The sequence below is a fragment of the Taudactylus pleione genome, unplaced genomic scaffold, assembly GCF_031769625.1.
Source record: "Taudactylus pleione unplaced genomic scaffold, aTauple2 ptg000302l, whole genome shotgun sequence".
NCBI lineage: Eukaryota > Metazoa > Chordata > Amphibia > Anura > Myobatrachidae > Taudactylus > Taudactylus pleione.
In genome coordinates this window covers 9924613-9951911 of record NW_028284703.1, presented here as the reverse complement: position 1 = coordinate 9951911, position 27299 = coordinate 9924613, and the positions used below count along the sequence as shown (strand labels likewise).

The window sequence follows — 27299 nt, the reverse complement described above, 5'->3', positions numbered from 1 at the left end:
AGTGGCTGCATCCTTGGACCTAGGGGTTACTCCGATACCTGCTACGATCCCTCCAATCCTGCTGGCAGCCGCAATCCCCATAGGTTTCTATGGAGGATGCGATGCTGCCATATTTACCAAATTCCAGAACGCGATGCTTTCCCGGAGATTGGCCCACGCAGCTACCGCCATCTGAAGATAGTGGTAGCCCGCTGTATCCTGTAGGCTACACATCTCATAACTAGCCGGGAGAGGGTTCCATAGGAACCCTCCCCCAGCAATGGCTGTGGCGCATGCATGATCTGTAGACCACACATGCGTAGTCCCGGCACAGACGTGAAGAGACTGCTGACGCGATCACTTCACTCCCAGCACATCGTAGGCTCCTTTCGTAGCCCCTGTCCCTGTGGGTGCTTTTTGTTACATCCGGGTGGTATGATCGCATCCTGTGCTAATATTGCATTGATTGCCTTGCAAATGGGATCATTAGTAAATGGGCTCTCTAGACACTGTGCCATACTGACACATACAGGGTTGGGTTAGGTTTAGCCACTCCGGGAGGGTTAGGCACTAAGGCCCTGATTCAGACCCACTCGCAAGCGGCTGTCCGCTCGCAAGTGGGTCGATGTTGTGCACTGCGCATGCGCACGACGGCGGGAGCTCCGTCGTGCGCATGAGCCAGACGCGACGAGCGAAGGACTTTCCTTCGCTCGTTGTGTCTGATCAAAGGGGGCGTGCTGTCGATGTTGATTGACAGCACGCCCCCTTTGGTTGGCGTGCTGGGGGCGTGCCTCCCTGACGGGGGTGTTCCCACGGGAACGCCTCCCGTCAGAAGCCGGCCCACTGACATCACTAGTGATGTCAGTGGGAGTGATTTTGGCTCTGATAGAGCCAAAATCACTCCGGGGCTTGCGGTTGAAAACCTCAACCGCAGGCTCCGGCTCGCAGTTTCGATGGTCGCGATGGTCACGACCATCAAACTGCACGCTCGTATAGGCTGTGGGTGGTGACCCACAGCTATACGAGCGTCCAGGAGGCCGCTCCATTTTTATGGAGGGCGGCCCTCATTCAGAGTGTGCGCTCTGCTCAGAGCGTACGGCTCTGAATGAGGGCCTAAGGCGGGAGGGTTAGGTTTAGGGTGCGGGGAGGTTAGGTTCAGGCACTAGGGGGGGGGGAGATTAGGGTTAGGCACCAAAGAGGGGGGGTTAGGGTAGGGAGAGGGTTACCATAAGGACTGAGAAGTATCGGTATGTTAACCCTGTGGGTATCCCGGCATCGGGATTCTGACAGCCAGGATCCCGACTGTCTGTATTTCATACCAATTCGGAATTCCCTATTCACCATGTAGACTGACCGCCATCACACACCGCTGACACCTACCAACACCCACAGGTCCTGCCAACATGTTTTTCTCGAAATTCCAGTTTTTAAATATGTTTGTAACCAATAATGTTCGGCAGCTGCTGTAGTTTTCCTGTGAACACATTTTCTTTTTTTTTTATGTTCCCCATTTTAAAAGCAGTTTCCCCCCGGCATGATCAGGGCATGTCACACACTTTGTTACATTAATATAGTGGAAAATAATATACTCTGTATAGTTTGGGTATTTTGCCCCACATGAAACAAGAACAATAACTGTACCTGCTAATAAACTGTGCTATCTCCTACGTATATTCCTGCTAGCCCGAAGAGCTTAGACTCTAATGATGTGTACTGAGGGATAAGCCAGTAGCACGCCGGTAGCCCGGAGAGCTTGCACTCTAATGATGTGTACTAAGGGATAAGCCAGTAGCACGCCGGTAGCCCGGAGAGCTTGCACTCTAATGATGGGTGAGGCGTGAGGGAGTAGTGCAGACATGCTCGGTGCAATGTGGGGGGAGGGATCATCATCGGACATCTACATCCGGAGCAATAAGAGATTCTCATCCCTCGGCCATTAATCACCATCCTGAGATCCCCTTCCCCATTCCACCACCAGATCCCCTGCCTCTGTCCCCCTACATCATTCATTCTGACCCACCACGCCTCACATCATCATCATTCATCATCATCACCCTCCACGTCTTCCATCCGCCGCTCCCTCCCTCCTCTCCACACCCACTCGTGTCTCCGCCTATCCCCCTCCCCAGTGGGTGTATCTAACGGGTGTATGGATTTACTGCCAATGCCGGCCCGGCCACAGGCACGGTGGTGAGATACAGTGTGAGGACTCTTTCGTGCGCTCAGCCCTGCACTCTCAAGGTAAGTGTGATCATTAGCAGGCACTGCAGGAGATGGGTTATGCTCTGTGTGGGTACTGCAGGAGATGGGTTATGCACTGTGTCGGTACTGCAGGAGATGAGTTATTCTATGTGGGGCACTACAGGAGATGGGGTATGCTCAGTGTGGGCACTGCCGGAGATGAGTTATGGTCTGTGTGGGTACTGCAGGAGAAGAGTTATGCTATGTGGGGCACAGCAGGAGAAGGGGTATGATCTGTGTGGGTACTGCAGGAGATGAGTTATGCTATGTGGGGCACAGCAGGAGACGGGGTATGATCTGTGTGGGTACTGCAGAAGAGGAGTTATGCTATATGGGGCACTATAGGAGATGGGGTATGCTCTGTGGGGCAGTGTTGGCTCTGTAGAGAGATTTGTTATATTCTGTGGGGCAGTGTTGGCTCTGTAGAGAGATGGGTTATGCTCTGTGGGGCAGTGTGGGCACCACAGGAGGTGGGTTATGCTCTGTGGGGGGGCAGTGTGAGCACTGCATGAGGTGGGTTATGCTCTGTGGGGGCAGTGTGGGCACCTCAGGAGGTGGGTTAGGCTCTGTGGGCACTACAGGAGGTGGGTTATTCTCTGTGGGGCAGTGTGAGAAATGCATGTGGTGGGCTATGCTCTGTGGGGCAGTGTGGGCACCACAGGAGGTGGGTTATGCTGGGGGGGGGGGGGAGTGTGAGCACTGCATGAGGTGGGTTAGGCTCTGTGGGCACTACAGGAGGTGGGTTATTCTCTGTGGGGCAGTGTGGGTACTGCAGTAGGTGGGGTAGGCTCTGTAGAGCAGTGTAGGCTCTGCAGGGCTATGTGGGCATTGCAGGAGTGAGTTTATACTCTGTGGCAATGGGGGCACCTGAGAGGGGTTATGCAGTGGGAGCACTGCAGGATGACTGAGTCTAGCCCAGGTGGCTTGTACTCTCTGAACAGATGACTTCTGGTGTATTGGGGAGGGGGTGGTGTGCCATACTATGCAAGTGATTCATTGGCTTTCTATGTTCTGTGATTTGATGTTCTTATTTGATGTTCATTAGTCTGCTGCTAGATTTCCTCCCCACAAAGTTGCTGCACTATTTAATTGATTCCATATCAGCTCATAGCTTTTGCAAGGAAGCAGAATAACTCCTGTGTCTGATGCAGGAAACCATAGACAAACCTCTTTCTGGAGTGATCTTTAACTTAACACTTGAAACTTGATCTTCCGCAGTGGCCTGTACAATGCTGGCAATGCTGATGTGTTACAGTGCTTGGGATGTAAGATTGGTACATATGGAGTGTGCTGGACTCTGATGTTTCCTGTTAAACAATTCTTTATTAAATTACAGTATAGAAGAGGGGAGGGTTGGATAGTGTACTCATACATGTCCCCTAACCTTTACCATTTCATTAATGTGGGAATGTGAAGTTGCCTGATAGTCACAATGGAGCATGTAGAAAACATTATTAATGATAAAGAAATCTAATTTGCCAGAGTGCTCACCACAGTAGTCGCTGCTGAAGATCTCAACAGGGATAAATGTTTCCTGGGCTCACCATGGCAGGAATCCCACCGTTACACTTCATTCCTTTAGCCAGGACCATAAGAGTGGTTATTAGAAGTCCATCATCAAAGAGTTTCCTGTGAACCTACCTAATCTTTAGTTCCATACTTTCTATTCACCAAGTCATTATCTAGGCCTTAAGCTGCCCACACACATAGCGATCTGCACACGATGTGTACGATCTCCCTTGCAACTCCCCCCGGCAGTTCTACACACGATTTGGTGTCCAAACGATCTCTCCTGTATCCTGAGTGCATGGTGTCCTAGATTGTCAGATCTGCCCTACTGCACTGCAGATCTGACGATGCGATGTGCGACCCGCGGGGAGGCGCATCGCATCGTGATCGTGAGTGGGGACTCACAATTTACTCTCAGTTTGGCCATATTTTACATGATCTGTCGTTCCAGTGTGTTGGAATGGGCCAGATTGGGTAAAATGTCGCTATGTGTGTGACCAGCATTAAACTGACCATCTACATAATGAGGGCCTCATTTATCAATGAGTTTTATCATGCGCAAAAAGTTTTATCACTCGGTGCGTATGATAAAACTCGTTGATAAATGAACCCCTGAGTCTGGTCCCAAACCTACTGCAATGGCTGTTATTGATCCTGTAGAAATTAATAGAATCATTATTGGTCAGGGTGCAAATATTGTTGGAGGATGCTCAACATGCCCCAATGTCTGCTGTAATGTGCTTCATTGGTGCCTGCTGACATCCAACCACTGTGCTAACAGCTGGGCAGTGGTCCTAACATAACTTTTTTTAATTTTTCTTTATATCTTTAGCATTGGGATTGGAAGGGAACATGTATGGCCAATGTAGTCCTATTTTTTTTTTTTTGTACTTCTCTTAAGAGAAACCTTTGTTACACTCTACTTTCTGGTATAGTTGAAAGTTAACCCTGACCTTTTTCAAAGCGTATGGGCGTAATTAGGGCACCAGTGTGATTTTTCAGGCCTATATATGGTTCCACTGCCATGGGTATAACCAGCCACTTGAAGATAATGTATAACCGTCAAAGCATGGATATTATAGGTGGATGAAGAATTGAGGGAATTTATTCCATGTAGTAATCAAATTTGGGTCCATAACTTTGTTATTGAACTTTGGTGCATTGTTTGAAACTAAGCTTAGGCAACCAGCTCTGGCTGACAGGACACGCTGGAATTTGTAGTTCTACAGCTGCTAAAGCGTTAGAGATTGTTGCTCGATGTTCTACATATGGCCAGTGGAGTCGTCTCTGTTAACACAGGAATTCTCTCCATCACCACATGATGGTTACTCTGGAAGCTGTCCCGGTGCTATGTGAATGCTCCCTCTGTGAACTGTTCAGTGAGTGAATGAAAGGCAACATTTACTACATCTGCAGTGTCGGGAACATCTACACTTCTGGGGCTCTCCTGGCAGGGTACATGACTTACCCGCATTTAAAAAAAAAAAAAATATATATATATATATATATATATGTTTTTACACCTTTGTGAAAGAGCCGCTGTCCAGGTTAAATAATCTATTTTAGTGATCTATTCTGCTGGTATGGGCCACTGAATAAATCTAAAATTGGGGTAATATAAACTCGAACAATTTTATTTTGCCCAATGTGTATTACATCACTGTATGTTCTGTAACTGATCAGGCCCCACACAATTCCCTGCAGAGATTTCTGAGTAGCCAATGATTACACAACTGCTGCAGACAGAAGTACTGACAGGGCCCCCCTCTAGTGACGTACATTTCCTCCTAAAACTGATCCCATATTAATGTTAACCATGTGCTGGAAAATGTAGCTTCTAAACCCGTCTGCAGGCATTTTATATATATGTCCAGATGTTGCTGGACAACAGATGAATAATAATTAGTAGTGGGTGTGGATATAGCACTATAAACAGCATGGGTCAGCCTTATCATTGTCATATAGGTCTTAATGCAGTCCTAATGCGATTATCACTGAAAGGGGCACAAATGTGTCTGGTCCTTGTGTAGGACTGTGGCACATCCTTTTCATCAATCTCAGACCATAATTAAATGTAGAAATGGGTGTGACTTGTGTCTGGCAGACTAATCTTTCTGATATCATTCCAACAGCTTGTAAGAAGAGACTTGTATAATTTTATAAAGTATTAGTCGCTATCCAGACTTTTGCTAATATTTTAATACAAATAGCAGTGGCCTCGTATACTAGGGGGTCTGGCTAGGAAGGTATAGTGTCATGTCATGCTCTGACTTCTGGCCTGCAGACTCTAAAAGGGAGATTTATCAAACTTTCTAAAGGGGACAATGGAGGTGTTACCACAGCAACCAATCAGATACTAGTTATCATGTCTGTAGTACATTCTATAAAACGTTAGCTAGGAGCTGTTGGACATCTTTACCATTGTCCTCTTTAGAAGGCTTGATAAATCTCCCCCTACTGTACGTCTATCAGCCAATATTGTTCTCTCCGCTAATAAATAGTTTACTTTGTACTATAGACACTCCAGACCTGTTTGAAATCACTTTAAACACTGAAAGGTCTGTGGAATTGGTAATTCTGTACAAAGTGTATGGGGTCTATTCAGCAATGATTTTTTTTACCTAAAAAATGCGGAAACTATGATTTCTGTATTTTTTTATGTAAATCCCTTATTCAGCAATGGGATAATGGAGAAGATAACATAATTATCTTATCCATTAATTCCCATCTCGCAGAGTACTGCACTGTAGGGATCAGCCATTGATCTCTACAGTGCTTTAACGCTTTTTGCTATTCAGCAAAGCAAAAAGTGTTGAATACTAGAAAAATCATTACTTTATATAACACCATCTCAAAATGGTGTTATATGAAGAAAATGCATAAAATTGCCTGAAAACTGCAGGGTCAGAGGGGAATTTTCCCATAAGCCTTGTGTAACACCGCCCAGTCTCCGTCCCTGCCTCCCGTTGACCGCCGACCGGTAAGTCCAATTCGAGCATGTTAAACCTGCCGAAATTGATTGACATGTGCATACAGGCTTTATATTAGTCTGTATACAATTATATGTATGTGCTATTATATTTAAAATAAATATACATGTGCTATTATATTTAAAATGTGTATATATACATTTTAAATGTAATAGTACATAAATATACATGTATACAGGCTAGTGTAAAGCCTGTATACACATGTCAATCACTTTGGACAGGCTGGAGATGTACTTACCCGTCCGCGGTCACCACAAAGCAGGGACGGAGACTGTTCCCGAGCGCAATGACTGAGCATGCGCAGGAGCAGAAACAGAAGGGATTGTTTTCGGAAACCGATAACAATGCCTTCTGTAACATTGCAGGGACGGCGTGTTACCGCAACCGCTGTCCCTCCAAAAAATATTGCTGAATAGTAGCCATAACTTTTAACAATTGATAACAAATCGTGACGATGTTGCCTGATAATATTCTGGGCAACTTTGTCACTGTTGCTGAATAGAGCCCCAAGGGGTCTATTTACTAAGCAGTGTTAGGAGAAGTGAAAAGTGATAAGGTGCCAGCCAATCAGCTCCTAACTGTCATCTCACAGGCTGTGGGCCTGATTCAGAGCCGGACGCTATTTGCGCTCGCTCGTTCAGAAAAAGGGGCTGGCTATTTAAATTGACCGTTCGCTCTTTGCGGTCTGTTGACGCCTCTATGTCTGAACGAAACATGCGGTCGTTATTTTGAAAAAAACGCCCCCTGGCCGCTCGCATCATACGTCATGTCCGCTATTTATTAGATTAATCGAGTACATCGAAAGACAAATGAACTGCTCGCTATTCTTGTGGCTGCATTTTCCTACCGCAATCATGCGAGCAGTTCAGACTAAAAGACAACCAACTGACGTGGTCAATGACGCTGCTTTGTTAATTATGCACACCCTTAAAACGCCCGTTTTGACCTTTTGGCACGCCTGCGTTCGGATCTCCACTCCCCGTTTTCAAGCACCTTCCCCTGTTACCACCCACAAACGCCTCACTCTGTCACTCAAATTAGCAGGCATTCTCTATTTTGCGAGCACACAAATTTCGACCGCACTGACTGGTTCGCGCATGCGTTTTACAACCCATACACATGCGCATATGTGCGAACATTGCTCGGAACGAACGAGCGGCCGCTTACGAGCGGCTCTAAATGAGGTCCTGTGTTTGAAAAATGACAGTTGGGAGCTGATTGGCTGGTACCTTATCACTCTTCACATTTCACTTCTCCTAACACTGCTTAGTAAATAGAGCCCCAAGTCACAAATATATACAAGTCAGCTGGGATGACCCCTCTGAACAATACATATATCCAAAGAGAGGCCCTTAATTAGCTGGCTTGTGCATGCCCTACTTCAGATTTTACTAAAAGTTGTGTTTTATCTTTATAGTTTACCGTTATGTGCTGTTTAGACTCGTCTTTCATATTTTCATCCAGAGTGGTTTCATTCCGATGGAAATAAGCAGATCTCCCAGATGATATAAAGAAATGGCTGAAAAACTTGGTGGAAACTCATTCATCTCAACACGCTGAATTAGCAATAGCCTATGATCATAGCTCCAAACTGAACAAATCGCTGCAATTTACACATACGCACTTTGGATTCCATAATATTAAATCTTGGAGTCAATGAAATTTTTTTTTTTTTTTTTTTATTCTAATTAGATAAATTTTGGGTGAAACCAGAATCTTTAACTTTCATAGATACTTTTAAGTTTGACCTCGGTTATTGGTGTGCTTATTTAATAACTATTCTTATTTTGGTGACACTGTATTAAGGGCCTGATTCAGAGCTGAACGCTCTGACCAGAGCGTTTGCTCTGAATCAGTGCCCTCCTCCATGAAAATGGTGCAGCCTCCTGGCGCTCGCATAGCTGTGGGTGACCACCCACAGCATATGCGAGCGGCCAAAAAGATGGTCGCGATGGTCTTGACCATCGCGACCATCGGACTTGCGACGGAGACCCTGCGGTATGGTCTCCCTGCCACAAGCCCTGGAGTTATTTTGGCTCTATCAGAGCCAAAATCACTCCCACTGACATCACTAGTCATGTCAGTGGGGCTGGCTTCAGACGGTAGGCGTTCCCATGGGAACGCCTCCGTCTGGCAGGCACGCCCCCGGCACGCCCACCAAAGGGGGCATGCTGTCAATCAACATCGACAGCACGCCCCCTTTGGTGCGAGACCCGGAGCGATGGAAAGCCCGTCGCTCGCCGAGTCTCGCGCATGCGCAGTGGGGAACATCGACCAGCTTGCGAGCGTACTGCCGCTTGCGAGCGGGTCTGAATGACCCCCTAAGTTATTCATGAAACTAATACCTAGGACTGTATTCAGTTTGCAGTGATGTTTGGCTGTGCACTGCACCACTTATATGGTAGCCCGACATCTATGGGGGGGTGAGGGGTAAAATCTGCGATGTTGATTGCTGCAAGGTGCCAGAGAAACAATCGCAACGCCAGCACCTTGTGGCCAATGCCAATAACACTGTACAACAATTGAATATTTTTAATTTGTTTCCTTTCTAAAAATAGTCATACATTACTAATTTGAGGTCAAGAAAAACTAAAATGATTTCAGAATGTTTTTACTAGCTCTATTTTTTGAGCTACACTACTTGCACTATACTGTATGTACATTAGTAATATAGTCATAGAGAAAAGCTATTTTAAAATCTGATATTTTCTTGATTGAATTAAAACAACTGTTATTTATTTTCTATCAATCACAAATAAGAACACAAAACGAAACAAACATACAGCATATGAAACAAACATACAGCATAGGAAAGTACTATGTAATATAGTGGCCTATTCATGGGGGTGCTTTCTCTTTGCTTGTCGCTTGTCCTCCTCTTCTGGGGCATCTCTTGTCACTGTCCAACAGTAGTGATCACCTACCCTGATATCTTTGTGCCATTGCTGAAATGTCTTGGTGGAATCACTCCCTATGCTTGTCACTCAGTGCACCATAGTTATCTTGTGTGGGTAATCTCGTGAATCGCATATATATGAATAGGGGAGGGGACAAATAACTGATTCATTTAATTGGGTCATTAGGCCCCGCCCCCTCTGCACGGAACGCAGATTGCTGGTAAGATTCTCTCCATTCTGCCCACTTCACTAGGAATACCCCTACATCGTCATAAATGGGCTATATATCGGAACTCAGAGCTAACTGAGAGTTTTATATGTCATATTCATTCTTTGCATGCTGAAATCAATTAGAAGTAACTATTTTCACATCGGAAACATTTTCATTGTTGTGCAGTGATTGAATATCCCGCTTAATATTTCTGGCAACCCAATTTTTTTATTTTTTATTCTTCATAAAATCTCCTTTAATGCACGCTTTACACTGGTGGGGTAGGCTGACCTGGGTATAGGGTATCCACTTAAACATTCACTTCTGAGTATGATAATGTGGAGTGTCTGCAAAGTAGTCTAACACAGGCTAAACAAATAACGCACTACACATATGTATTGTAATATTTAATTACAACCTTTTACATATGTAAACATCACTTGTGTATTCTAAAAAAAACAGTAAATGTAAGCGGCTGCTGGTAGAGATGCATTAACCCCGGTGTGTAATTTCAGAACTCATCAAACTGTTTTCCTCTAACTTGCAGTGGAATAATGTTTCAAATTAAGAAGATCTGCTGCATCGGCGCAGGGTATGTCGGGGGGCCGACGTGCAGCGTCATAGCTCACATGTGTCCTGACATCAAGGTGACTGTGGTGGATGTAAATGAATCTCGGATAAATGCATGGAACTCAGACACGCTCCCTATCTATGAGGTAATGGTCTGTGCCGCTCGGTGGTCGCTTATCACTCCTGGCTTTATGCTCTATGGAGATGCTCTAGTCTAGCTAGTTTACCTCAGCTGGGTAGACATGTTTTATTGTTAAAACTTGGACTGAAGGCCCCCATACATCAGCAATCGTGCAATTTGCAATCGATTGTGTATAAAAATCTTTCCCTTTTTCAATCGATTGTGGTCATTCTGCAGTCTGCAATCGATTGAAAAAGGAAAAGATTTTTATACACAATCAATTGCTGATGTATGGAGGTCTTAAAACATTGAATTTTTCTTTTTTTTTGTTGTTGTACCAATAAGTAGGAATTGTCTTTGTTTCAGAAAATAGAAAAATGTCACCATTACACTCTGTAATAAATATATACAGTACATATTGTGGATACCACGTTCTGTATTTCACGGTTGCTCTGAAGTTGTGACATATTGGCAGAATGAACTTTAGCACTTTTATGGTGTGTTTTGTTCCTCTTCCTCACTTTAACCTTTCTATTTTTTCCAAGGTAGATATGTACACACAGAAGTAGAGAAGAATAGACTGGTTCAGCAGGATAACCTCTGCATATTTGTGTCTTGTGTTGTTACAGAGGATCGGCCTGACTAATAAGATGAGGCCTGGTTCATATTCATTATTATTATCCTGTATTTATACAGCGTCTCAAGGGTTCTGCAGCGCCTAACAAAGTACATAAACAGAATGAACAAAACAAGAAAACGGTGACTTTAGGTATTTACTAAAGTCTGGATTTTTAGAAGTAGAGATGTTGCCCGCTGGGGACACATCTCCACACAATGCCGCTGCTGTTCCAGCGCTGGAATCCCATATATACGATCCCAGCGCTGGTACATTTTCTAATGTGGCAAAACAAAGTGGTGGCAGGAAGTGGCGGTATGTCATACCGCCGTATACTGCCCTACTTCGAGTACTGCCCCTTACAGTACAACCCATTGCAGGACAAGGGCATGGTTTCTAAACATTGCTGCATTAGTGGTCATAATAGTCAGTTAAGCAGCAGGGCGGCAGAAACCAAGAGTTAGTCGCTGTGGTAGGGAGTATGGAGTAGATGATGGCATAAGTAAGGGAAGGAGAAGCAAATGAGGGAGGAGGGCCCTGCTCGTGAGAGTTTACATTCTAAATGGGAGAGGCACAAAGACAGGGGTGACACAGATGGGGTAGACAGTGAGTAAGGAGCATGGAGCACTGTGTTAGGATGACAGCTGGATGGCTGTAATGAAGAAGTGGGTCTTGAGCACCCGTTTGAAGTTTTGCACAGAGGTGAAGCATCTGATGGGGAGAGTAGGGAGCAGCTTGGTAATAAATCTTGGAGGCGGGAGTTGGAGAAAGTGATCAGTTGGCAGGAGAGACGGCATTGCATTTGTGGCGTGAAGTGGGCGGGCAGGAGTGTGAAGAGAGATAAGTTCTGAGATGTAAATAGGAGAGGATCGGGTGAGGACTTTGTAAGTGCGTGTGCGAAGCTTGAATTGGGTTTTGAAGGGGATGGGGAGCCAGCGTAGCACTTGTAGGAGAGGGTAGACCGATGTATAGATGACCAGTGAGTAGGTGAGGGTCTTAGTAGCCTCCAGGGTGAGAAAGGGTCATGAGGTGCTGATTCCGAGAGAAGACTTAGTGACCACTACAAGCACATCATTGTTATTTTATTATCATCATTACGGTTTATTTGTTAGGTGCCACAAAGCTCTGTAATATCATCTCTCTGTGCTGATCATCCGTGAATTAATAGTATACATTAGAATGTCGTTTCCCTTGGATATGACACAGCTCAGCATTGGCTGTAGGCAGCTACAGAGCAGCTTGTTGTCGTATCCAGAAAGTGAAACTAAACAACTCTGCCTGATGATCTAAAGACATGACTGAAGATTACAGAGAAGGCCTAAATGTATATAAAGGATTGTATATACTGTAATGAATGTTGCAGTAGGAAATAAACACAGCCATAAAATCAGGTCACACAGTCCACACCCCACTGTCAAAGTAAAAGTATATTTTACATTTTTAACACAAATGAGCTAACCGCACAAAGAAGCACAGGGGATGTCATAGTAGTTTTCTTTAAAAATGTTCTAGAAACCATGAACTGACACTTACAGCCTCCCTGCTGTGATCTCCATTCCTTGTAATATGCCCCCCTGCTTAGTGCTTGTCTGTTTACACTGTCATGTGACTTCGATGTTCTGTCTTTGAGATGCATAAAAATGTGAGAACAGTCAATTTTATTTTAGCCACAGTTTAATCTGCATAACTGCGCTTTCTTGTCCCGTCCTTGAATGTAGCATTTTTACTTCTTTTGCAGTTGTTATTGCAGTTTTTGAGTGACCTGAATACAAAAAAACGCCCAAAAAACGCCACCATCCTTCCCAAAGGTTTACCTTAAATTCCAAATGAACTAAATAGAACAAAATAACGATTCTTTTTAAATATATTCCTGTTTTGAATTGATACTTTTTGAGACTATGGTTCTGCTGCCTTCATTTTAATGACTGTGTAAAAACGGTAAGGAAATGGTATTGCCAAGTAAATAGCTGTATTTCAAAGTACAATTCTAGCGCTGTTCACGTAACCCGAAATGCGTGTTTTTAAGGATGTCCACTAGAGGGGTCTTATCTGTACTCTGCTGAGCTGGCAGAACTGTGATACATCTGTAACCACTCAGACATAAAGATTACAGGAAGTGACCAGCACAGTGACACTGATATATCGTATCCAGGCAGTAGTTCAAACAGCTCGGCCGATGACTACACTGTTAATGCATGTACAAGAAAAGTTTCAATTGCAGAAGAGTCATACCAAGTTCATAGGTTTGCTATGTCTTCCTGCAGTTTTTACTTAACGCATTGCTTTCTCTTGTGGTTTCTTCACCAAGCCTTTTTATATGATCTAATTGTTTTATTGCCATGACTACGGCACAATACTTTATCCACAGAGCAGTGTTGTGTCCCTTCCTAATGCTGGGTTCACACCTAAAGATTTTCTGTCCAACCATCCAACTAGTTGATTGGTTGGAATGAAAATCTGGTAACGGATGGGAGTAACTGATATCAGCAATTTGCTCCTAAATGCCAGAAAACAGATGAAAATGGTCGTCAGACAAGTTTGTTAAATGTTTGATCTAAACAATTTGTTCAAACAGTTTTTGTCCATTTTCCCACGTTTGGGAGCAAATTCCTGATTGTCATTTACTTTCATGCCTTTCCAGATTTTCATTCAAGCCAATCAACTAGTTGCATGGTTGGACAGACAAACTTTAGGTGTGTACCCAGCTTTAGGCAATGACAATAACTAACTACTGTAGATGCTGTATATAAAAATAAATTAAACCACAGAAGGCAGAAAACATGGTACAGTAAAGTATATTTTGAATCCTGCAGGAGATAGTGTACACACTAATGCAAGAGTAGGCAACGGCGACACACCCCAGGCATGCCCTGCGAGAGATTTGCTGTTAGAGCATGTTAAAACTGTGGCGAAGCATGCTGGGATATGTAGTTCCACAGCAGCTGGACGTTGCCTACCCCTGCACTAGTACATGTCAACAGAAGGTGGGAAACTGATAAAATATATGCAGTGGAAAAGGTTGGTGAATTTTGCATTTGTATTCTTTATTGTTAATTGTCAGAAGGTTCCGTATTTGTTGTTAAACTTCATCTCCCAGAATGTTTTTCCCAGCCACTGGCAGAGATGATGCTCGTACTGTCCATTTTATGTTCATTTTGCAATCCTTGTTAATTTGTGTCATTGGTAAAGGAGTAGTGGGGTAACGGGAACATTGAAATGCTAATTATCCATTTGCTTGGACAGTGTTGTTTAGTCTTCCCACTTTTTATACAGTTTTGTTGTATTTTTTGTTTATTTGCAGCCGGGTTTGAAAGAAGTGGTTGAGTCCTGTCGAGGGAAAAACTTGTTCTACTCCACGGATATTGATGGAGCCATACAAGAGGCGGACCTGGTCTTCATTTCCGTAAGGATTTCTTTTGTACTTAAAAATGCAAACTTTCCCGACCACCTGCAATAAAAAAGCCACAGAAGCAAAGCAAGCGTGAGCTGAGCCTATTCATACTATAGCTGCTCCCAGGTCACCGTGGTGACAAAATGGCCGAAGCCAAGGGCTGAATGATGTTTGGTAACGTGCCCGGTTATTTCCACCAAACTGCATGCATTTGTGGAGCGAGACAGCTGGGGATGATGGATGTGAAGTTTGCACCGACCGATGGGCGCAGAGAGGTTGTCCTTGCTTTGTATGTATGGAGTGCAGCGCAAAATAGAAGATTTAATTTTGCAGAGCCAAGTTATTGAAAGCGAAAAAGGGCACATTTTTAGGGGGGTTATTTTTGCATGAGATCCGTGCTAGCGGAGCCGCAAACTTTCATTTGCAATGGGACTCATTTTGCACAAAAGTTATTCTAATAATCATAATTTAGCCATTTACAATTAGTACTAGGAAAAATGAATTTGATCTTCACCACCCTTCTCGCAGGTTAACACCCCAACAAAGACCTATGGCATGGGCAAAGGCCGGGCTGCAGATCTGAAATACATTGAAGCCTGCGCCCGACGAATCGTTCAGAACTCAAATGGTTACAAGATTGTGACAGAAAAGAGCACCGTGCCAGTGCGAGCCGCAGAGAGCATTCGGAGGATATTCGATGCCAACACAAAACCTAATCTCAATCTCCAGGTCAGTGTACACGTGGGCAGGATCCTATCTCTGCTGGTATGTGTGCCATACATTTCTATCACTGAAACCTCTGATACAATTTTGTAGTTGGTTTAATTACTTGGCACCTTGATGCTATAATCTTCCGGCAGGATGTAATACACTTTTTTTTTATTTTATCCTTTTCTTACGAGTAGCTTTGTCATAGTATGTGCGTTTTATACAAATGTTAGTTCTATATCTTATCTGTTGGAGGTTTAGGTGGTGGTTTGGCATTGGTACTAATTGTATCATTTCCCTTTGATTCTAGGTGCTGTCTAACCCCGAGTTCCTGGCAGAAGGGACGGCAATTAAAGATCTTAAGAATCCTGACCGTGTGTTAATTGGTGGAGATGAGACCCCAGAGGGGCAAAAAGCTGTGCGTGCTCTGTGTGCGGTTTACGAGAACTGGGTCCCCTCGGAAAAAATTATAACCACTAACACTTGGTCATCGGAGCTTTCTAAACTGGTACGTACTTTGGGCCTGATTCAGACCCGCTCGCGAGCACATAGCGTTCGGAAGCAGGTCGATGGTGGGGTACTGTGCACACGCTGCTCGCATGTGCAAGCCCCGGAGCGAGAGAGAAATTCTCTCACTCCGGGACTCACTATAAAAGGGGCAGCTGTCGATGTTGATCGACAGCTCGCCCCGTTTTGTAGGTGGGGAGGGGGGGTGGCTACACAAAATGGAGGCGTTCCTGAAGGAACGCTTGCCGTTTGTGGGAGGCACCACTGACATCACCAGTGATGTCAGTGGAGAGCTCTGTTAGAGCAGGAAGCTCTCTGGGGCTTGCGACGGACGAGACCCTACCACAAGGGTCTCGTCGCAAGCCCCGATGGTCGCAACCATCGCGACCATCACCTTGCCGCTCGCAAAAGCTATGGGTGGTCACCCACAGCTTAGCGAGCGGCCAGGAGGCCGCAACAAAAAGAAAAAAAAATGCCCTGATTCAAAGCGAGCGCTCTTCAAGAGCATCCGGCTCTGAATCAGGCCCTTTGTCCATTAAAGCATCTAGTTCTAGAAAGTGGACTTGCTGTATGTCACGGCATTGCTGCCTTTTTTGATGCACTCTCCAAATCAATCTGTCAGGATGGTTGTAATATAGAGGCTCTGCCTGTTGCAGAGTCTCACTTCTTTGATACATTTCCCTCCAATGGAATATATCACAAGAGCAAAACGCACATGTCTGTAAGAACATATTGCATAAAAAGATCACATACTGGAGCTGATCTATGCTAATCTAGCATCCTGAAAAACAAATGAGCCCCTTGAAGTTGGCATGAACTGGTCATTTACACTGAATGTGATTACTTAGTCCCTGCTGTACTGTATTTAGGCTGCCAACGCGTTTCTCGCCCAGAGGATCAGCAGTATTAATTCCATCAGTGCTTTGTGTGAGGCAACGGGTGCAGATGTAGAGGAAGTGGCCAGGGCCATTGGAATGGACCAAAGAATTGGAAACAAATTCCTTAAAGCCAGCGTAGGTAAATATCTTCCCTGTTTTTTCTGTTATTTGGCTTATTATGTTCTGTACCAAATGTGTTTCTGTACTGTAGATGGTGTTTTCTAATGGGTAGTTATCCGGGTATTTTGTTACATGGCCTAATTATTGCTGTATTCATGCCTGACCTAAGCCTTGCATTGCTAACTGGTACAACAATATAAAGAGCCCTGCATGTAATAGATTTTTTATCAGGATTAGTCTCAAATGTCATTTGTAAAAAAGTGTGTTTGTACATCAGGTGCAGTTAGGATTTATCTTCCTAGTATAAATCCTACTTATTCCTATAACTGGGTATTAGCTTTCCTCTAAGACAGTGGTTTTCAAACTCGGTCCCCAGGACCCCACACAGGTCACATTTTCCAGGTCACCCAACAGGTGCACAGGTGTATTCATTACTCACTGACACATTTTAAAGATCCACAGTTGGAGCTAAGTATTTCACTTGTGATTCTGTGAGGAGAACTGGAAAACATGCACTGTTTGGGGCCCTGAGGAGCGAGTTTAAGAACCTGTGCTCTAAGAGAATTTGGATTGTGTACCAGTTACAATCTTGTGCCTGTATAGAAATATTTAACTTGCAACAAATTGTACTTTAATCAGTTTATAATTAGGCTGCCTAAAACTCTATAAAGGGCTAATGAAGCCTGGCATTTCAGCTGACGTTCTCAGTATTCATAGGGAATAAAATAAGTGAATTGTGGCAATGTAGTAAGTAGGGGAAATGGAGTAAGGAACCCTAAGAACATGAGTCTTTTGTGAGGAGAGTGGATTGGGGTTGTCTATTGTTGCTGTGATGGGGGAGATGAGTGTGGGCAGAATGCTCTGCAATAGATGGTGGGGTGAAAGGTTATTAATCGGGCATAAAAATGTCTTCCAACATCTACATAAAAATATAAAGAGATCCCTGCTTGAGCACAGGTGACTTAATTAGCCCATCTGGACTCAAGCATGGACATTGTAAAACCTGAACTGTGATGACGGAGTTTGGGAACCTCTGCACTAGAACCAAACCTAAAAATAAGTGAGAGCATTCAACTTCAATATCTCACCATGAATAATAACGAATCAAAGCAGTGATATGAAAGGGGCAATACAAGGTAAAAAAATATTTGCTGTGTAGCAAACAATAGCAGCATTATAGCATGTCAGTGGTTATAGAATAAATGGACAAAGCAGTGGCCTACATCAGGGGTCCTAAACTTCAATCCTCGAGTACCCCCAGCAGGTCATGTTTTGTGGATTTCTGTAATCATGCACACAGTAGCGGCTCCAGGCATGGGCAAGCCGGTCCGTCGCCCGGAGCGCCACTGTATCCGGAGGGCGCAGGAAATTCCCTCCCACCCGCCTGGCAATAGAGGGATAATGTAAGCTATGGGGGAGGGAGCGGAGGAGGGAAGGGGCGGCAACTCAATATTGCGCTGGGCGCAGCACAGCCTAGCGCCGGCCCTGCATGCACAGGTGAGTTGTATTTTGCAGGGTCAGTAATTATCCCACCTGCTTCCATAGATATACATCCTCAAAACATGACCTGCTGGGAATACTTGAGAGTTGAGAAACCACTGGCCTAGATCATTAAAAACAGATTGGTAACATGAATAGAGGGCCTGATTCACTGCCGATTGCAACTGCTATTACGCACGTGTGCGTGCTAGCCACTGCGATCGGGACTGCGCAGACCCATCGCAGAGTTATTGACAGGAAGTGCCATTTGTGGGAGGGGGGGGGATTTGGCAAAACGCAGGCGTGCATTTCAATGCCGTTGCTGGAACATGTATAAATTAGCCACTGCGATGCCGTACACAGCCTGAGGACTCATTGCGTGCGATGAAGTTAGCAATTTCTGAGTAAGGTCAGACCTTGTGCAAGTGTCCGTGAGGCTGCGGTTGTACCGATGGTTTTGCAGTCTTGCTAAACACTACAGATGTGTGTAAGGTAAAGTGGGCTTCCTAATGTTATGCTGCGACGGCTTCTCGATCTCAATGGATTAGCATACTATCGCAGTGAGACTGCATGCGTAATCGCTATTGTATTCGCAGCTGCGATCTGTAGTGGATCAGGCCCTGAGACCGGATAGCGCTGCCGGACATCTTTTTGAAAAAAAATATATATATATAATTATTTAAATATGATCTTTGTCTACAGCTCATCCTATTATCCGAACACAAGTAGAACCTTGATTAATATTAAGGGCCAATGTGTTGACTCAGGCTTGAAACACATATAAGCAATAGACAATGGTACGTTCTCAGACAGATCCGTCGCATACAGAATGAAGCTGAATGTGGTAACGCTGCTGCTTGCAGATGGTCATAAATATTCCAAGGTCAATGGATAACCAAGATTTCTCGGCAGACTTAAACCACTTTCAGACTTACGCCTAAAACCAGGGTTTTTGTGTGCGAACGCGCGTCAACCCGTGTCAGGCGTATGTCTGAAAGGTGTGACCCGGGTTGACAGTCCCAGGTCCGTGACCCTGCTCGCTAGCAAGGTTTTTTCCCAGGACTTGCAACTGTGGTCGACGACTCGGCTAAACTTGATGACCCGGGTCACGCTTAACACAAATTGATTGGCCGGGAACAGTAGCGCTTGGAGATGAGAGAATCTCCAAGTGCCCACTGGCCAGGTCACTGCAAGACCCAAGTCCGGTGTGAAGGGTGACGACCCAGAGAAATAACCTGGGTCGTCCCTCTCAGTGTGAAAGGGGTAGCCCAGCTTCAAACCGTGCTCGATGTCCCAGGTCCGAGCCGGGTTGAAGCCGGGGATTTATCTGGAAGTGGTATTATGTGTTGCCTAAAAAAATTTTTTTAAATATCCTATGTACAGTATTTGCTTTTTACTTTGTTACAGGCTTTGGTGGGAGCTGCTTCCAGAAAGATGTATTGAATCTGGTTTATTTGTGTGAAGTTTTGAATCTGCACGAAGTAGCAAGATACTGGCAACAGGTACATATTCTTCTGTGCCCTGCTGCTGCGCTTGGGATATTACAGTACCTTTTTTATGTTTGCAGTAATTCTGGCTAGACCCTCGTTTTAACAATTCTACCAAAGAGTGGCTCAACAAAGGGGTATATGTACTAAAGTGAGAATTTTTAGAAGTAGAGATGTTGCCCATAGTAACCAATCATCAGATTCTAGCTATTATCTCCTAGAAGGTGCTAGTCAAATGTTAATAAGAATCTGATTGGTTGCTATGGGCAACATCTCCGCTCCTAAAAACTCTGAGTTTAGTGTATATACCCCAAAGAGTCTCTCTTCCCTATCTCTTGTTCTCAGTATGACACTATTGACTCAGGTAAATTTGCTTTCCTTATTGGACTTTATCATATATTGTTGGTATTTCCGGTTGATGCTCATTTATGAGCAATATGTGAATGACTCTTGTGCAGAACCAAAACTCCTTCTCTGTGCTAGACCCTCCTTAATGCAAGTTAGATCTGAAAGATTGCTGTTTACAGAGTAATAGAATGGTAGCTGACATTTTGTTCTCCTGCCTCGTGTAATGGGAAAGAGAAATCTATACACTTTGGGCCTGATTCAGAGCCGGACGCTATTAGCGCTCGCTCGTTCAGAAAAAGGGGGTGGCTATTCAAATGAACCGTTCGCTGCTTGCGGTCTGTTGCCGCCTCTATGTCTGAACGAGCGAACAAAACATGCGGTCGTTTATTTGAAAAATACGCCCCCTGGCCGCTCGCATCATACGTCATGTGCGCTATTTATTTGATTAATCGAGTACATCGAACAGCGTATGAACTGCTCGCTATTCTTGTGGCTGGTTTTTCCTACCACTATATTGCGAGCAGTTCTGACTATAAAACAACCAGGTGACGTGGTCGCTGACGCTGCTTTGTTAATTATGCACACCCATAAAACGCCCGCTTTGACCTTTAAGCACGCCTGCGTTCTGATCTCCACTCCCCGTTTTCAAGCACCTTCCCCTGTTACCACCCACATACGCCTCCTCCTGTTACTCAAAATAGCAGGCATTCGCTATTTAGCGAACAAACGATTTTCGGCCGCACTGACTGGTTCGCGCATGCGTATTCCAAACCGTACGCATGCGCAGATGGGCGAACATCGCTCTGAACGAGCGTACGGCCGCTTACGAACGGCTCTGAATGAGGTCCTTTGTTGGTTGTTGCTTTTTGTTCTTGTTTTTTGCTTTGTGTGTGTGTGCATATCTGGCCACTGGCCTTTGAACTGAACACCGCACATTTGAACTGGTCCTTATTCTCGCACTCCAGGTTATAGACATGAATGAGTACCAGAGAAGACGGTTTACCTCCAGGATCATTGATTGTCTTTTCAACACGGTGGCAGACAAAAAAATTGCTGTCCTGGGATTTGCATTCAAAAAAGACACCGGAGACACACGGTAATAAACTATGATGCCGAAATCGTTGCGGTGCTGTTTCTGTGTGGGTAGTAATGTCTTCCTCTGGATCCCCATTAAGACATGCACTCAAAAATCTGGAAATGTTAAACTGATGACAAAGGGGCTAATGTAGAGAGAGTCATAAAATGGGCAATCACAATCTGCTACTGCTGGCGTCTGTCATCATCTGCCATTTACACCTGCCCGTAGCCACCCGCAAATCATAGTTTCCCCACACATAGGTTTCTGGTTGCCAGATTGCATCTGTTTGCAGTTATGTGAACATGAAATAATTGTACTAGGCCAATACTACCTCCCACACCTTGCCTCTGCTGGTGCAGGAAGACACGAGTGCCAGTGGGGGAGATGTAGCACCCTGGACAAATGGAAAGTTGACCATAGTAACCAATCCAGATCTGTCTATCATTTTATAGAATGTGATAAATGCTAGCCAGTAGCTGATTGGTTGCTATGGACAACTTCACCACTCTAAAAAAAAGTTTTGATGCATTTCCCCCAGAATTACCAAAGACTACCTAGGTGCATATATATGGGCAGGGTGATTTCACGACCAATATACTACGCAGATAGGCATAGAACTCCTTCCACATCAGCCACTTAGCATAAATCTTGTAACCATTTTTTTTTCTTTTATTAATCATTTTTAAAAATAGGATTAATATAGTAGATAAAGGTAATACTCCTTATTTCTTATAGCATTCCGCTATATGAGCCCCTTGTACTTATAGGCAAACTCCAGGCACATTGGTTGTATCTCACAGCAATGGAAATCAACCAATCTAATGCACAGAACAATTGGATCTTCTGCTCTTGTATCCGAGCACAACACACAAACATACCTGATTGGAAGAAGCACTTACATGAAAGGGAAAATCCGCCGTCACGCAAGAGTTTAATTCCTCTGTAAGGTCCTACGCATGCTGGAAGTATAAAATGATATACACAGACGTGGCGACCCACCTGCACCTAATGCAGCCCATACATCTACGGCTTGATTCCCCACTCTGCTGATGCAGATTCACAGGCATCCATGATAGGCGATCCATCGGTGGATGGTAGAAAAACAGCACATTAAAAATCCCTGACTTGCCGATACCGACCATTTATGGGAACCGATTATCCAACATGTTGCATTTTCCTGATTTTCCAACCCCGGGGATGGCAGAACGGGGAATTGGGGCAATCCGTTGAAGATGTAAGGGCCCCATTAGCCTCACACCAGGAAAGTAATTGTGATTGGTCTGACATTGACATGGAACTGTAAGATAAAATGACTTGTTTCTTAATATACTATGTTTATCCAAATTTTAACTTGTGTATGAATACGGCTTGTTTCCAGAGAGTCCTCCAGTATCTACATTAGTAAATACCTCATGGATGAAGGCGCCAAGCTGCACATCTTTGACCCCAAAGTACCAAGAGAGCAAATCATCATGGACTTGTCCCTCCCTGGAGTGACTGCTGATGACAGGGGTAGGTGCACAGATGCAGAAACCAGCAGGACACATATAGCATAGGGCGGATAATAACTGCTGGTTGTTGCAATGACCGCTGTTAGTTTTCTCATATTCAACATGTTCTACAGGAGCATGAGGGCACTTGGGGAAAGATTTCTCAAACCTTCTTCTAAAGAAGACATTCCAGTTATCTACTATAAAGAATCTGGTTGATATGGGCGACACCTCCTCTTGTCCTCTTTAGAAGTTTTGATGAACCTTCACCTTATTCTCCATAACCTTATCATTGGACTTGGCCTATTAGCGCTGCTTGCTGAGGCACAGAACCCCATGGGGGAGAGTCAGCTAAGCGTCAGGATCTCTTGGAACCTGGCAGGTTGTGTGGCCTCACATATTGTGGGTAATTACAAGAGTAAATCCTTGAACCTCGATGAGATGTGACTCTTTCCAACCCAGAAAACTTGAGTAATATTAGTCTGCAAGGTTCTGTGACCCCATATGTACAACTCTATCCAGTTGTTCTGATGGGATGTGCTCCAGTACTATTGCAGAAGCAAGGGCCTGTCAGCTGGCACACAAGTCTTTGTTATATTGGGGGTATGGATGTGACACTTTGAGACAATGGTTATTAATATACATATTATTTCTTCTGTTTAGTGGATAAGTTGGTGCACATATCAACAGACCCATATGAAGCCTGTGAGAGCGCCCATGCTATGGTTATCTGCACGGAGTGGGACATGTTTAAGGTGAGCAGAGCACATCTGTATGTAGCGTGACATTGGGGCCGGGGTGTATGCCTGGGCATGGGTTGGGTACCTGATCCCGGCAGTCAGAATACCAACAGCGGCAACCCAACTGTTAGAATCCCGACACAAGTAGATAAGTGCCTAACCCCTAAATCACCTTTCCCATAGCCTACCCCTTCTTCCCCTCCTCCCCCTTCCACAGCCTAAACCTAATCCTTCCCTGAACGCCGGCGGTCAGGATTCTGGAGCCGGTATTCTGAGCGCTGGCATCCCGACCGCCAGGGTGGGGACTACATCCCCTTGGCATATCAGTTTTGTGAACACTGACAACATTTTGTGAGCTGTCATCTAAAAGCGTCTTTGTTTTCCTCTTGGCAGGAGTTGGATTTTCATCGTATCCACGCCAAGATGCTGAAACCAGCTTTTATATTTGATGGGAGGAGGGTTCTAGATGACCTCCATGGCGAGCTGCAGAACATTGGGTTCCAGGTACCTATATCCATGGTTACATTCTTCACCACTTAATGCACAAGTGATATTCTGTATAAACTCTTGTAAGTAACGAGTGGCATAAACATTAGGGTCACAGGCCCTGATTCAGAGCCGGACGCTCTGACAGAGCGCTCGCTCTGAGTCCGGGCCGTCCTTCGTTTTTAGAGCAGCCTCCTGTCCGCTCGTATAGCTGTAACGAGCGGCCAGGACAATGGTCAAGACCATCAGGCTTGCAATGAGACCGTTGTGGTAGGGTCTCGTTGCCGCAAGCCCTGGGGCCGGCCCCAGACGGTAGGCGTTCCCATGGGAACGCCTCCGCCTGGGCAGCCACGCCCCCGGCCCGCCCACCAAAGGGGGCGTGCTGTCACTCAACATCGACAGCACGTCCCCTTCGTAGCGAGACCCAGAGCGACAGCTTGCCCGTCGCTATCCGGGTCTCGCGCATGCGCACGACGGAACCTCCTCCGTCGTGCGCATGCCTACTGGGCCAACATTGAACCCGCTTGCGAGCGCTCAGCGCTTGCGAGTCTGAATCAGGCCCACTGTTTATTATGGCAGCAGATCACCTAATACTTTCAACATGCATCATTTCGAGAACCACAGAGAGCGATTCTAAGTGCAGTATTTTGTTAGTAAAGTAAGAAATAAGGATTAAAAACCCATCCTTGATAAAGGACAAATAGTTTATCTGAACAATGGTCCAAATAAATAAGTATCTGGGGTCTGAGGGTTGTAGCTGATGTATTTGAGACCTTCTATAAGTTTTATTGAGACTTAATAGCATAAAATAAACCATTAAAAGCATGGGTGTATGTAATATATGCCTAACATGTATTGGCACATATGCTACCAGTGAGAGACTTAAACGTTTGGGATTTCCCAGTGAACACAACTTACTGCTGCAATTTGGTGTGCAATTGTGGCCAACACGGCATAAGGACGCTTGGCTTTTGATAACCTTAATATCTATTTTGTATTATTTGTACAAGACTATTATAGCGCCATCTTATTTATTGGGGTTTGATATATCGGGATTGCAACATCCTTGGATAGCTGCCCTAACGTTGGTGTCGTTTTCAAGCGTCTAAATGTTTTCTTGTCTTTAATAACTTTACTAAGCTCATAAGATTAAAATGACTCCAGGCTCATGTTTTCTGGGCGTGAAACATTTCCAAATAAAGAGTAGTCCCGGCCAAAGATGATGAACCCGCCCTGTGTGTGAGGCAGACTGTTACATGGGTGTAACTGTGCAGTCATTCTGCAATTGGACATCACTGACCAAGGGGAATAGGTTAAACTCTGCTTCTTCTCAGCAGAAAAGACAGGCGCTGACTACTGACTGACGCCAGACTCTAATAGAACATTGCATCAACGTTTACACAATCCATGCTAAACTTTATTTATTTTCTTTGAAACCATTTTAAGAAAAGTATGAGCGCAATTAAAACTGTTTAATTTGGCTTGTTCCGAGAGACTTGCCAGGTGTATTTGCTACGTTAATTTGCATCCTCTCCAGTACAGGAGTCCGCATTACTGGCTGACAGTATAATTCTTAATGCCAGAGGTTCCCAAACGCTGCAATTACAGTCCACTTTTTAAGGATATCCATGCTTAAGCACAGGTGACTTAATTAGTACCTCACTTAATGTGATTTAAACCTGGACTGTAATGGTGGAGTATGGGAAGCTCTGCTTTATGCAGTGCCTTAGAAGACATGGCAGCAAGTTAAAAATGACTCTGGCTTGCTGGTGTGGATATTGTGGATGTAGTACAAACAGAAATCCTGGTTATTTGTGCTGTTTGCTCCTTGCACATAACAATTACAAACAGTACTCCTCCTAGTCATACGGTTATTGATCTGTGCTGTACATGCAAATATAAAATGATTCCCCATCGTTCAACAATGCTATAAGGGAAATCTGCAAACCAGAATGCCCACTTGTTGCGGTTACAGACAATGGCTAATTATAATTACAAATGCATGACTCCTAAAATAAGTCTAACCGATTATGTGAGGTCAAATTTGATTTATGATTAATAATAACTTGGATATGTGTACTCTATTATATCTTTTCCTGTTAATTTAGGTTCATCAGTAGTTTAATATATAGGAAAATAAGTACTGTACTAGGAGTTAAAGAGTCTGGGGGAAAAAACAGATACATTAGAGCCCACGATATGGCACATAGTAAAACTAAGTAGTGGAGCATACACACGGTCAGATCTGTCAGATGAACGCTTGAACAATTTTTGACTGCATTAAAGTGAATGGAATCGTCCAAGTCTGACTGCAAACACATCAGATGTCAGATATCGTTATCTGACCATCGGGAACGCGCATCGTTCATCGTTCAGGCATGTCAGATATGTCAGATTTTCTCTCAGATATGAACGATTTTTTAAATCATTATCGTTCAGATCTGAAGAAAAATCTGACCGTGTGTACGCACCATTACAGTATTATTTTATCAGTCTAGCCATGTTAAGCATAATGATCTCCATTTACAGGCTAAGTGAAGGTATTTCCTCTAATAATACAACAATAAAAACCCTGTAGTATCTGCTTACAGCAGGGATGGGGAACCTCAGGCCCGGGGGGCCATTTAAGGCACCCGGAACTGTTTGGACTGGCCCTCAGCGCATTTTCTGCTAGACTCATCTGGCTAGCACGGTGCCCAGAATGACACGCTGCAGCCAGAATCTATGTAGCAGTGCCGCCTGGAGCTTCAGACTGTCACACCGCTGCCCTTACAGCTCCCTGGAACATCCTCAGGATGCTCCGGGTATTGCTGGCGATTGTGGCCTCTCCCCAGGCGACATCACATGGAGGGGGCATGGCCTGCACCGGGCCCGCAAATAATGTTATATATGTCAAAATGGCCCTTGGCAGAAAAAAGGTTCCCCACCCCTGGCTTACAGTTATATTGATTGCAAATTGCTATCTAATCTGCTTCTTTTACATTTCAGGTTGAGACCATTGGGAAAAAGGTGGCTACCAAGAGAATCCCATTCACACCGACAGCCGACATGCCCAAGTTTAGTCTGGCAGATCTACCTCTCAAGAAGGCCAGAGTATAGACTGTGCCGAGAGCAATTTAGGTCACAAGTATATGAACGTGTAATGGATGTGGACTGTCCAGTATGTCTGCAGTATTCCTCCATACTCACCTGGCAACAAGGGGTTTTCTTATAGGTACATTGCATGGTTGATAATTCATTACATATCAATAGATAATTTATTTGTAAATAATTCACCTTCCCCACTGCACATTCTGGGATATAGCTTTCACAACCCCACAATTATGAAGACCAAACAGAAATCTTTGTACTAGAACGGAATATTTTTTTTTCTTTTTAATAACCATATATAACTAGGGGGTCTATTTACTAAGCAGTTAGGAGATAGAGTGAAAAGTGATAAGGTGCCAGCCA

General features: G+C 44.5%; 1 protein-coding gene across 1 annotated transcript; it reads left to right on the top strand.

Moving 5' to 3' along the window:
• Positions 1 to 1916: 1916 nt before the first annotated feature.
• UGDH (UDP-glucose 6-dehydrogenase) lies at positions 1917 to 27293 on the top strand. Its single transcript, XM_088482989.1, has 12 exons — positions 1917 to 2220; positions 10375 to 10543; positions 14436 to 14537; positions 15054 to 15254; positions 15544 to 15741; positions 16610 to 16757; positions 19625 to 19719; positions 21018 to 21148; positions 22509 to 22642; positions 23284 to 23375; positions 23754 to 23864; positions 26835 to 27293. The coding sequence occupies exons 2-12, from the start codon at positions 10382 to 10384 to the stop codon at positions 26943 to 26945; spliced, it is 1485 nt and encodes a 494-aa protein (XP_088339115.1). The 5' UTR covers positions 1917 to 2220; positions 10375 to 10381; the 3' UTR covers positions 26946 to 27293.
• Positions 27294 to 27299: the final 6 nt, after the last annotated feature.

Excerpts from the sequence above, each read along its gene's own strand:
- UGDH (XM_088482989.1), top strand. The coding sequence starts at position 10,382 with ATGTTTCAAATTAAGAAGATCTGCTGCATCGGCGCAGGGTATGTCGGG. Across the intron at positions 10,544-14,435 it reads ACACGCTCCCTATCTATGAG|CCGGGTTTGAAAGAAGTGGT; the intron begins GTAATGGTCTGT and ends GTTTATTTGCAG. Across the intron at positions 22,643-23,283 it reads AGTGACTGCTGATGACAGGG|TGGATAAGTTGGTGCACATA; the intron begins GTAGGTGCACAG and ends TCTTCTGTTTAG.